General features: G+C 43.8%; 1 protein-coding gene across 1 annotated transcript in view; it reads right to left on the reverse strand.

The window, feature by feature from the left end:
• The window catches only part of svila (supervillin a), a 231,578-nt gene that overhangs the window by 176,601 nt on the left and 41,211 nt on the right, over positions 1–13,766 (reverse strand). The window contains exon 2 of the mRNA XM_078537730.1: positions 5,214–5,274. Within this exon, the coding sequence (XP_078393856.1) occupies positions 5,214–5,274 (61 nt within the window). The remainder of the gene's footprint in view (positions 1–5,213; positions 5,275–13,766) is intronic.

Here is a 13,766-nt window from a genome sequence, read left to right on the forward strand (position 1 = left end):
AATTTTGTACACCTCAATCAAGTCACCTCTCAGCCTTCTTTGTTGTAAGGAAAATAACCCCAACCTATCCAATCTCTCCTCGTAGCTACACTTTTCTCACCCTGGCAACATTCTTGTAAACCTCCTCTGCACTCTCTCCAGAGCTATTACGTCCTTCCTGTAATGTGGTGACCAGAATTGCACATAATACTCCAGTTGTGGCCTCACCGGTGTTTTATACAATTCCAACATTATATCCTTACTTTTATATTCTATACTTCTGCCAGTGAAGGAGAGCATTCCACATGCCTTTTTTACAACCTTGTCTACTTGAACTGCTGCCTTCAGGGACCTGTGTACTTGCATGCCAAGATCTCTCATTTCATCTACCCCTCTTAGTATACAGAGAGAAACATATATAAAGGAGAATGAAAGGCTATGTGAGGAGAGGGCCATGTAAGGTCTAACAGGAGTGTGTGAAACAGCCTTGAAGAAGCCTCCAGCTATTTGTGCATAAGTCTATCATGTCCAGTAACTGAAGTTGGAGAAAGCCAGTTGGAATTCTGCTGTCAAGTGGGCACGGTGTTAACTTGCTGGTTTTGTTTTAAATCTAAAATCTATTTTGGATTGTTGCCTTGAAGGGGGTGTGTAACTGCAAGTCAGGTTAATTAGGAATTTTAGGAGTTGTTACAGTATTAAGTAATTGTAGTCTTATGTATGTGCTTGAAATCTTTAATTTTGTTAATAAATATTTTAATTTAATTTTTAAAAAGCTCTAAAGGTCTTGGTGGGCTCATTACTTCTGAATTCAGTGCATGCATCGTCTTGTAATAAATACAAATTGCAAAACCATTGTGATAGCACGACCAGGTTTCCCTTGTGGATTTGGTCCGCCTAGCACACAGTATCTGCCACGTCATAACAAACTTAATGCATTCTGAAGTGCCTACCAATTTCTCAGAACAACTAGGATAAACAACAGACACAGCTTCACTAATATTATCCATATTCTGAGAATAAATATTAAAAAATGAGATAATGATGTTAAATGCATCGCAGAAGCTCTGAGACCTTGTGAATGAATTTGGAACAGGAATAGCTTTCTAAAGGTACGGTTGGCTTCAGATGAACAGGGCTGGCTAATGCCCTTGCTGGAGGTGAGAAGAGTTCGGGGAATACCTGTGAAACAGCAACTATAAAATAGTAGGCTCAAAACACAAACTGAAGAACAAGCTACGCAAATAAGCAAAATAACAGAAAAGCCAATTTCAATTAGGTAAAATAGGGAACTTCAAAAAAATCAGGAAAGAAAACCTGGCAGATCAGACAGTACATGAATGTGGGAAATACTTTAATCATTAGCTGTTTGGCTAAGTCCAGATGGTGCTGCAACAAAAGCTGGAGTTCCTCAGATAGGCAGGAATATTAAAATTGAAATGGCAAATCTTTTGTAGTACAATTGAACACCAAGTATCGAATGAACTTCAAGAGTATCAAAAATAGAAGGGAAGCAGAAAAGTAAGAAAGACTGGCAAGTAACAAAGGATCAATCACTGCAGATATTCTAGATTATAATATACTTCACATGGCTGAGGATGTAGTCATTTAGACCCTATTCCACAAAACTCTGCTATTTGACTTGCTGGACCCAGATAATGGAAAATTTGTGGAATTAAATAAGGTCGCAGCCACTGATGAAAGGCGACCTTGATCTAGAGGTCAACGTCATTCAATTACCAAGCCATCAGTCAAAATAATTTCAACTCAAAGCAGATTCTGACCCGCACTGTGAGAGACGATCCCATCTGCAGGCCTAGAGGAATGCATGCTCCACTCATTGTCAAAATCTGATGACAGGGCTGGTATGTATAGAGTGAGTCAGATGAGTGCCGAGAGGAACAGTTCAAAGGGAGAAAATGCATAGGCCAGCCCTGACGTTCAGGTAAAGAAGAAGCCATCCTGTTTCTGCATAGGTGAGCCTCCTTTCATAGTATAGTTCCAGGAAAGGTCAAGATTGTCCGATGATGCAAACAAGTTCAGCTTAATCTTATTTACAGAATGGTCCTCGAATCACTTGTGGATAGATTTTCCACTTATAAGAACGGACAGGAAGGCAAACGAATTGTCCACTTCCAACAGCTGAAGGGCCAAAATATTTATGTTTCAAGGCAACAAAGTTCCTACCATATAGTATATATAAATAAACTCTCCTTATTGATGTGATGGGCTGAGGTATTAGCTCAATCTGCAAACGCAGATTGACTTCACTTGTATGGCTAGCATATGGTCTAAAATTTCAATTGCCTTAAGAGCCAAAAGTAGCATAAACTTCCCTTAGAGCCATTTACTTTGGAATTCCCTTGTTTCTCCCAATCGGGATGCACATACTTCACTATACAAAACACTGGAGGATCTCCTAGAAAAAAGACGCTTGACTGTCCACTTGAAGCAGATTTTGAAGTTTCTTTGCAGGGAGACCACAGCCTGAGCCAACTGAACTGAAGAGCACTAAAGAGCCTAGGGCATAGCAATAATAGCTGCCATAAGCCCCAATATGTGCAAATATACTTGGACTGAGTTATAGATTATAGTCTTCTAAAGCTATAGTTGTAGCCTTCTAAGAGGGGAGCTATCAAATCTCCAAGAATGACCAACCTGTCCCAGAGCAAGAACACCTTGTGCCTGACTAAATAAAACTTTGCCTCTACAACCATGAGGTAATGTTGTAACTCTGTACTATCTTCTAAAAGCCCAACCAATAACAATATAGATTAACTACTGGACTGTTCACCTGGAACAGTCCTAGGTGGAAGTTCAGACAAATTAGTTGTCCAAATATATAATATAAAATATATTGTTCTAAAATAAAAACAGGAAATACTGGAAAAACTCAGCAAGCCTGGCAGCACCTGTGGAGGGAGAAACAGAGTTAATGTTTTGAGTACGTATGACTCTTCTTCAGAGTCCAAATATATAGATGGGTATGAATATGCTACAGATGCAGGCAGGTGGCAATTACTGAAAGGCACTTGAGAATGACTTTTGAACTGTTCAACAGGAAGCTTATACTGGTAATGAGCAACCCACCCTGCTCCCTTCACACATACCACCCACTCCCCCACTCTACACCAAAGCCATCCCCACCAAAACTTCTCGAAAAAATCTCAAGCACAACAGCAATAAGAGCCAATAGGTATATCTCTCTGCCCCTCAGCTGCCAGGCAGTAAAATTTGCAAGACAGGTCAGCAGTTGGGGACCACGAGGCAATGGAGAAGATCAGGAGGTCAGTGCAGGAGGAGAGATCAAAGCTCAGTGGCGGGACAAGGGGGGAAGATTTGATCTCGGGAGAAGAGAGTGCAGCAGGTCTGCTTGAAAAGCCAGATTTTGTGGGAAGGTGGGAAGAAGCACACCTGCCCTTCCTAGTCCAGAAGCGGTGCTGGAGATGCATTTACTTGCCGGATCTGGCAGCTCTGTCTCCCTTCAGCTGTAGGTTTCCCAGTCTCTGGTAAATTTTAAATGAATGCCAAAATCTCAGCAACGCAGCCGCATTAAATTATTATGATCACTAACCTAGAGCGAGGCAAGCAGACAAGGCCAGGGTGCATTCACAGTCAAGTGGGATTGGATTTCACATTTTTGCCGTCTTAACACAGTCTTGTTGATGGAGGAGGTAAAAATCCTCTCTATAATTTTATAATGCAATGGCCTGGATCATTTGTATAAAATGCAATGGATCTAACAGCACAATAATCACAATTATGGAGCTTTGCCATCTTGCTGTCCCACCGACTGTTCACAGCAACAACAGATATAAAATTCAGAAGATCTCCTTAACTCCATTGCCTTTCTAATAGGTAATTTACTTCTACTAATGACATCAAGGGATATGGGGGTGGTGGGGGAAAAATGGGGTAAAAGGTGGATGATCAGCAGGCTTGATGGGCTGAATGGCCTACTCCTGCTCCTATTTCCTGTGTTCCTATGAGTCCATGATTAGTGAAGAAAACTTTCAACATGTAAAGTGTGCTTTCAGTGACTGACAGTCTCAACCAATTTTAAGCCATGCATGCCCATACACTTTAGTGTGGCCCAGTCTGGGTTCGGGGAACTACAGCCTGCTGGAGCCTCAGTGTGGTGGTCTACATGGTTTCCACATCAGTGAGAACTAAATCCCTAGTCCAAGCACAGCAACACTGTAAATAGATGCATGCAGATTTTCTCCATGACCACTGTGTGACAAAATTGTAAATCCATTTATAATGAACATCTTTGCGATTTTTACGCACATAACAGCATGCTGAGGAAGCCTTTGATATCTGGCACAGCAATACGCGTAGATAGATTTATCTGGAGTCAATTTTCAAGAGCAATTTCCAGTTACGGTGAGTCAGCCAGTACCAGATGATTGGCCTCCACTGTGACTTAATCACCTAGATTTGGATATAAAGGTTAGCATTCAAAAAGACCAACGGACTGCTGTGGACACAAGCAAGTTCACAAGGAGGATATACACGGAATTTGAAACTATCAAGACTCCAAGAAGCTCAACAGGCTGATTTTTAACTAGACTTTGGGATTGCAATCTAAAAAACGATGGACTCACAAGAAAATTCAGGGTTCTTGGCAGAGCAAGGTCTCCAGAATGCGATCCTTACCTTACAATTCCAGCTGGAATTGCATGTGAAAGCAGTTAGGAATGATTGGGTTCAGTTACAATGCCCCCTCCAGCTTGATAAATAGCCATTTGAGCAAAGTAGCAACCAGTGCCTGCAAAACCATACCACAAGAGCGAATGTCTTCAGAACAGGAGAGAAAATTAGAAACAAAGGGAGAAAATGCTGGTAAAGTAAATTATGTGGAAAAGATTCTCGAGGGCTCAGTTCATAAATTTTTAAAAAACGTATTCACAGGATGTGGGCGTCGCTGGCTAGGCAAGCATTTATTGCCCATCCTGAATTGCTCTTGTTCAGTCAACCACATTGCTGTGGGTCTGGAGTCACATGCAGGCCAGACCAGGTAAGAACAGCATAATAGTGAACCAGATGGATTTTTACAACAATCAACAATGGTTTCATGGTCATCATGATTTTTATTGAACTCAAATTCCACCATTTGCCATGGTGGGATTCAAACCCAGGCCCCCAGAGCATTACCCTGGGTCTCTGGATTATTAGCCCAGCGACAATACCACTACGTCATTGCCTCCCCCATGTAAATAATGTAAATATTGTACCTTGGAGTCCTCTTTTGAAATAGTATTCCTCTTCCAAGTCCAACAGGATTTTCTGCCACCACTTCTGAAACAAAGAAAAATGCATCAATTCTAATTCTTGCCTTCACATCATTGCCTCATCATTTCTCTACTTTCCACCAACAACACTAAGTATTCTTTGTGTGTGTGCCAGTAAAAACATGGGAGCTAAGCTTGGGTCTGAGCTATGAGGAAAGATTGAATAGGCTGGGGTTGTTTTCCTTGGAGCAACGAAGGTTAAGAGGGGACCTGATAGGGGTGTATAACACTGAGGGGTATGTTTGGGGTGGATAGGAAGGCACTTTTTCCATTAGTATTTCCATTAGGTTCAATAACCAGAGAGCATGGATTTAAGGTAAGAGATACAAGGCTAAGAGGGTAGTTGAGGAGAAATTTTATCACCCAGAGGATGTTGGGAGTCTGGGACTCACTGCCTGAAAGGGCGGTTGAGTCAGAAACTCTTGTAACATTTAAGAAGTATTTAGATATTCACTTGCGTTGCCATAGCCTCCAGGGCTATGGCCCAAGCACTGGAAAATGAGATTAGTGTAGTCAGATCTTTGTTGACTGGCATGGACACGATGGGCCGAATAGCCTCCTCCTGTGCTGTAGACGTCTATGAGTCTAGTTCAAATTGATGAAAGTGATGTTAATTGCTGTGAAAATACCAAATCATAGAAGTGTCCAAAAACAATATAGCTGCTGAACAACACTTGGGCCTGGATTTTCCCATCCTAGATCGGCTAGTAAAAACATTAAATTGGCTGCAGGATTGTGCAGTCAGAAGTCCCACCTCCTTTTCTGCCCGATACTCCGAAAGGCTTCCGAACACCTCTGCACCAATTATGAGTCCAATTAACAACATTGCGAGCTTATTATAGCCCGTCTCCCAAAACTTTTTGAATTTTCCCCAAAGGAGGTTGGAATTTACCAGCTGCACGGATGCAAGGACACTGTCTGGGGGAAGTCATGGAGGTTGGAAGAGTTTAAAAAAAGGCAAGTAAAAATGCTTTTCAGAGTTTAAAGGGCTTACCCCTTTGAAGTTAAAGCTGCAGCAGCACATCACAGGTCAGGGGAGGAGCCAACATCAACTTTACCAATTCAGGGGTCATCACCCTCTTGGCATTGTGTATGCATCAGAGCAATGAGCAAGGCTGTTTGGACTCTACAAGAAGAGTGTGAGCAAGCATGAGGCAGGGATGTGGAATGGGAGAGGGAGATAGCACGAGTATGAGAGACAGGTAAAGCCTGAAAATGTGGCATACCTAGTCTTAAAAAAAGCATTTGACAAAGTTTTGTATGAAAGAATGCTAGATAAGCTTAAAGCTGTTGAGGTCCAGGTCTACAAAAATAAAAATTTGGATTTAGAAATTCAATGCAAAGTTTGGAATGATACCAAACTAAGAGGCACAAGTTTCAGTTTAAACTTACTGAAAGATTCAAGTTGCTATTCTCCACATGACCTTTGTGAGTCAGTAGCTATTTGACTGTGGAGAGAATTATGGCCAAGTTCTAGAAGACAGCAAAACAATGTAGCCGAATTTCAATATGAACAGGTGCAAAGTACTGCATGTGGAATTAATAAATGTGCTACATCCTGGAATGACGTTGAAACATTTTAGGATGAAGTGAAGAGAGATCTATAGGCCTTAGACTCAATACTCTGCACAATGACTGCAAAGCAGCAATTAACAAATCAAATTAAATGCTGAACTATACTGCCAAAAACATTAAATACAAGTCAAGAAAAAGACACATTCCAATGGTACATTGCTTTGGCCAAACTGCACCACAGTTCCCATTATAGACACACAAGAGAACTTCAAGCCCTGAAGAGAAGATGATGGTCACACGTGTCAGGGGACTGAGGTGTAAAGAGAGACTGGGAAAACTGGGGCTGCCCATCCCTGATAAGAGTAAAGCTCACACCAGATAGAATACAGCATGGAACTGGTAGGTATAAGATCTGAACAGAATAGGATAAGAGGCACAAACAAACAGTCTCAAATTAGCAAAATACATCTTGTGGACAGATATCACAAAGTTCTTTTAGAAACTTGTGTTCACATGTTCCTAACTAATCAGATGCAATGATTGGTGGGGAAGTAGGGTGAGGGGGAGAAATGTGGATGGGTAGGAGTGGTGGCTGTAGGATTTTTCTGGATAGATGAACCAAGGTGGACCAATTTGACTTCCTAGTTTGTAGTTATTATGAATAATTTGTCGTAATCATATTGACATGTTATTCTGGATATTTTGGGAGCTTAGATACATAAAGCCATTACAGACAGTGTGCAGGATTGAAGTAAATTTAATTCCTCAAAGGAGGTATATCTATTTAGGGCATAGCAGATACTCATGAAACTACTATTTTTGGGAACTCCACATAGACTTGAGTACATAAATCGGGCTAACACATCTGAGAGAGTATTGCGCAGTCTTTCAGATGAGATATCAAACTGATCCTACTTTCTTTCAAGTTGAGGCAAAAGAACCCCTGATACTTCTAGGAAGAAAAGTTCTCAGTGTCCTGGTCAACATTTAGCACTCAACCAATGCCTAAAACAGACAATGTGGTTTATTACCTCATTGATGTTTGTCAGATCTTGTTGTGTGCACATTAGTTGCCTCCTTTCTTCACATTGCAAAGTGACCAGATATATATTAGAGACAAAGTTATTTATTGCAACTATTTTATCTTCCATTTTACTAGTTTAAACCTGCAATTACATTTGTCTAAAATACTATCACAATTAATATTCAGGACATTCAGGGGAATAATAGTATTGAAGACACAACTAGTAATATTTACTAAATTATTTTTGATCAACTATTGGAAACGTGTTATGTGCTGAATGGATAGAGTTGAATATACAATGAAGTGCTTTATAGTCTTCACAGTAGATCTCAAGGTATATTCACATTGAACAGTCCATTGTTAAAAGCGAACTGTGTTTGAGTAATTTGATTGTGTTCTTTGATGAAGTAATGGAGAGGGCTGATGAGGGTCATGCAGTTGATGTTGTGGAAATGGACGTTCAAAAGACATTTAACTCTATGATGTGATACTTTGCCATTAGAAAAATTAAAGCCCATGAGCCCATGCTTGGATATAAAATAGGTAAAGGGACAGAAAGTGGTGGGTGTTTTTCAGACTGGAGCAATGTATTAGAAAAGCTAGGAAGCTGATAAAGCTTTATAAACATTGTTTGGCCTCAGCTGGGATATTAGCGCAAATCTGGGATGATTCTGCCCAAGTGCCGGTAACGGGCAGGTAAAACAACATTTTACCCGCTGGCCGCAATGGCGGCTTTTCACGCCACATCGTCCCAAACCCACCACAATCATTATGCATTGCCGGGAAACACACAGTTTCCATGGCGGACGGGCTCTCATTGTCTGCCACGCCATTACTTCGCCGCTTTATCACACGGGCATCGTAGTTAAAGTCCAGCCGCACACTCCCCTCTCAGCGTTTCCAGTCCACAACTGCTGCAAAGAAGACATGGCCCATAAAGACAAAAAGACGGCAGCCCCCAGGTTCAATGATGTGTCGCTCGAGCGCTTTATGGACGCAGCAGTGGCCCGTAGTGAGTCCTCTACCCCCGCTCTGGCCACAGGATGTGCCGCAACCTCACTAATCCAGCTTGGGAGGTGGTGGCAGCGCTGGTCAGCGCCAACTCCCTGCAAAAGAGGACAGACACCCAGTGTCGCAAGAGGACGAATGATCTCCTCCATTCCACCAGGGTAAGTCACTCTTCTCATCACTCTCAACTCACATTCACAAACCCATCACACGTCCACAGGGCCCTCACTCACTGACAGCTCAAAGGGCATCACCATTCTCTCTCTCACACACACACCATCATTATCCTCGTCCTATCCATGGGACCACTCATCACCTACACATGCCAGGCATACTTATCATCTGGCCTGACATGAGTCCTACTTATACTCTCTCCATCTATAATCATGCAGGACAAGCTAATACACAACAAGAGGGAGAGGTTGGAGGAATGCCTGAAATCAAGCAACTCACGGACTTTGAGAATAGAGCCATCCAGCTGGCTGGTGACAACCTGGACCGTTCCTGTGCTGACGGTGAGGTCGGTGGTGCATTACCAAGTGAGGATCCAGCAGTGTAATATCCATCAGATAACCATGTTGTGAGTGATGTGTCCTCTTTCACAGGCCACTGCCATGCGCTAATTATCTCCCCTTGCTTCCATCTGGGAAACAGCTGATGGAGTCCATGACCTATGGCACAACTCAAGCCGCGAAGAAACCACTGAGGAGGAATCTGGAGGCACCTTCCTTGAAGTCCCATCACAGCGCTCACCCAGACCCTCCACCAGCGCAGACACACAAACCTCAGTGGGACCTAGCTTTACAGTAGCCTCAGGATCACAATCAGGTGAGCACATCGCACTGTCTGATCCGCAGCAGGTGGCGGCAGGGAATTCCCAGGTGTCTGGCACTCGGAGGACTGCTGAAGGCCAGATATTTGCTGAGTCCGAGTCAGATGATGTGCCTCTGGACTCGGTCATGTCACAATTGCTGGAGCTGCAAAGGCAAGCTCGGGAACACTAGGAAGGTGTGTCCGCTGCACTCCTCAGATTGTAAAGCACAATGGAGGAGTCAGTCCGCCTTCAGGCTGAGGTAGCACCGGCATGCCAATGCACTGAGGTTAACACTGGTAGGATGCCGGCCGCCATGGTCCAGGGTGTCGCTCCTGCACTGCTGCGCAGGATCAACTCCATCGCTGACGCCATAGTTGGCCTCCAACAGTGTGTATGCGAGAGGGGTGCTGGGCAGCTCGATCTCACTCCAGCTATCACTTCTCCTCAAGGAGTCAGCCAGGGGCCCTTGGGCACCCATAGGGAGGAGGATCAGCAGGTGTACAATGGAAGACATTTAAGAAAATAGTTCATGACTCACAACAAAGGTATATCCCAGTGAGGAAGGATTCTAGGAAAGGGATAAACCAACCATGGTTAACCTAGGAAGTTAAGGATAGGATCTGATTGAAAGAGAAAACATACAACGTGGCACAGATTAGTGGTAAGCCAGAGGATTGGGAATTGGGACAAAAGATGACCAAAAGAGGGAGAAAATAAACTTTGAGGGTAAACTGGGGAGTAATATAAAAACGGACAGTAAGAGCTTCTTTAAATATATATAAAAAAAGAGAGAAGCCAAAGTGAACATAGGCCCCATAAAAAATGAGGCTGGGAAATAATAATGGGGAACCAGGAAATGGCAGAGGAGTTGAATAAACACTTTGCATCAGTCTTCACAGTAAAAGACACTAATACATTCCAAAAATACGAAATAATCAAGGGACAAAAGTCGGGGTGGGGGGGGGGAGGTGGAGGTGGGGGTTGAGGAAATAAATACAATAACTATTATTAGAGAAAAAGTACTAGGGAAACTAATGGGGCTAAAGGCCGATAAGTCCCCTGGACCTGATGGGATGCATCCTAGGATATTAAAGGAAGTAGCTACAGAGATAGTGGATGCACCGGTGGTAATATTCCAAGAATCCTTAGAAGATGAAAAGCCCCAGAGGATTGGAAAACTACCAATGTTGTTTTATTCAAAAAGGGAAGGAGACAAAAAAAAACAGGTAACCATAAGCCATTGAGCTTAACATCTGTCATTGGGAAAATATTAGAGTCTATTATAAAGAATATAATAGCAGAGCATTTAGAAATGCATAATATAATCAAGCAGAGTCAGCATGTTTTCACTGAAGTGGAAATAATGCCTGACAAATTTATTAGAATTCTTTGAAGAGGCAACAACCAGGATAGATAAAGGGGAACCAGTAGATTTAATATATTTGGATTTCCAAAAGATGTTTGATAAGGTGCCACAATATCTTACTTAATAAGATAAGAGCCCATGGTGTGGGGTGTAGTATATTAGCATAGATGGAGGACTGGCTAACTAATTGAAGACAGAGAGTTGGGATACAGGGGGCATTTTCAGGATGGCAACCTGTAACTGGTGGAGTGCTACAGGGATCAGTGCTGGGGCCACAATTATTTACAATATATATTAATTACTTGGATGAGGGAAGTGAATGTACTGTCACCAAGTTCACGGGTGACACAAAAATAGGTGGGAAGGCAAGTGGTGAAGATGACACAAAGAGTCTACAAAGGGATATAGACAGGTTAAGTGAGTGGGCAAAAACTTGGCAGATGGAATATAATGTGGGAAAATGTGAGGTTATGCACTTTGGCAGGAAGAATAGAAGAGCTGAATATTATTTAAATGGATAAAGACTGCAGAAAGCTGCAGAGAGGGATTTGGGAGGTCTTCGTGCATGAATCACAAAAAGCTAGCGTACAAGTTCAGCAGGTAATAGGGAAGGCAAATGGAATGTTGGCCTTTATTTCACGGGAATGGAGTATAAAAATAGGGAAGTCTTGCTTAAAGTATACAAGGCACTAGTTAGACCACACCTAGAATATTGTGAACAGTTTTGGTCTCCTTATCTAAGGAAATATATGCTGGCATTGGATTTTAGAAGAATGAGAGGCAACCTGATTTGAAACATAGGGCAGAATTTTGCCCTCAGATGGCGTGCGAGCCCCACCGGCTTGGCGGCAGGCGGACAGCCGACCCCCGCCACCGAAATGAGACCCGCTGTTATTTTGAGTGGGTGGGTCAATTATGGCCCACCCAGCGGCCTGCCCGACAGGAAGCGCTATGCGCTTCCTGTGTGGGGGGGTGGAGGGAATCCCCATCTGTCAAAGTGGTGGAAGGAATCCCCATCTGTCACGCATTCGCGCGAAAGAGCGCACTGCTCCCTGAGGCAAAGTCCTGTCTCAGGGAGATTCATGACAGGTAAGTAAAGTCTAAAAATGCCTTCCTAAAAATTTAAAGGGACCGGGATGACGTTGGGGATTCCTCCCGACAATCATCCCGCATCATTTTCCCCTCGGCGAGCGAGCCCCGCCCCCAAATCGCTGAGGGGAAAATCCTGTCCATAAGGTTCTTTGGGGGCTTGACAGGGTAGATGTTGAGAGGTTGTTTCCCCTTGTGGGAGAGTCTAGGACCAGAGGGCATAATCTCAGGGTAAGGGGGTCGCCCATTTAAGACAGAGATGAGGAGGAATTTTTTCTCTCAGAGGGTAGTGAATCTGTGGAATTCTTTATTGCAGAGGGCTGCAGAGGCTGGGTTGTTAAGTATGTACAAGGCTGAGATAGACAGATTTTAAACAATAAGGGAATCAAGGGTTATGGGGAAAAGGCAGGAAAGGAGTTGAGGATTATCAGATCAGCCATGGTCTCATTAAATGGTGGAGCAGACTCGATGGGCTGAATGGCCTACTTCTGCTCCTATGTTTTATGGTCTTATGTACCCACCCCCCTCCGGGGGCATCTATCCAGGTGACTCCGGGAGTGTCCAGCCCATCCAAATTCCCTCTTCCAATGACCTCAGCAGCTCCAGCTCCACAGGCCGAGGAGGTACCACTGTCTTACAGCTTGACCCTGATAGCAGGCTGGGGCCCTCCAGGTCTCGGCCCTCCAGAGGGCGCCTGCCAAGGTCATCACAAACAGGGTGCAGCAGTCAGCAGGCCACCTCCAATATGTAGCAGCAGGATTAGGACCGGTGTTAATCACTTATGTACATAACGTTCACTATTGTTAATAAACTCCCAAGAATGTCTCCCTGCCTATGGCTCCTTGTTCCGATGAACAGTGTTCGTGTCACTCAGATGTGAAAGCTTTCTGCACAAGAGGAAGGCAGATGTCTCAGTCCAGGGCCTCGTCCCTATGCTTTGTGCAATCTTCAGACCAAAGTGATGGTCCGGCCTCACGCTCCCTGGACACATTACTGATGCCTGCACCTTGACGGTGCTAGTCATTGCTGCCAGAATGTTGTGGGCAGGTGTCACAGAGTTCTCTCATTCTCTGTGTGGTCTCAGCACCTTTAACGTGGGGCTGTCCCCATCTCTTCAGCATCTGTGACCAGCTGTGCTCCTGAAGGTGTCAGGAGCTGAAGACGGACAAATGATCAGATACTTTTAAAGTTTCTTGGCTGTGTCTCTATGAAATGACCCTAATCACAGAGCACAAGCCGTGGCCAGAAAGGAGTCAGACGTTGTCAGGGGCTATGTCAAGATCTATGGAGTGTCTTCATTGCATATCATTATCATCCTCCCGAAATCAAGTGACTATTAGGGCCTCCACTGTGTCTCCATGACAGGAGCATTATCACTGAGGCTATGTGCGCTGCCATAAGCCAGACTGGAGTAAAATGTTCATAGATACAATTTGAGGATCTTATGGTGTCTCCTTCTTATATCATCATCATCATCCTCTACAAATCTAGCAGCTATGGGGGCCTCCCGAGCACGCCTGCCTTACCTGGTTGATGCGAGGACCTCATTGCCACCTTTGAGGACCTGCTCACCCTCATCCCTGTCGGCATCCACCTCATTGGAGAAGAGCTCCAGCTCCATCATCTCCTCCTCAGCCAGCTCCTCTCCCCATTGCAGCGCCAGGGTGTAAAGGGTGCAGC

Source organism: Cetorhinus maximus, chromosome 3, assembly GCF_964194155.1.
Source record: "Cetorhinus maximus chromosome 3, sCetMax3.hap1.1, whole genome shotgun sequence".
Lineage (NCBI taxonomy): Eukaryota > Metazoa > Chordata > Chondrichthyes > Lamniformes > Cetorhinidae > Cetorhinus > Cetorhinus maximus.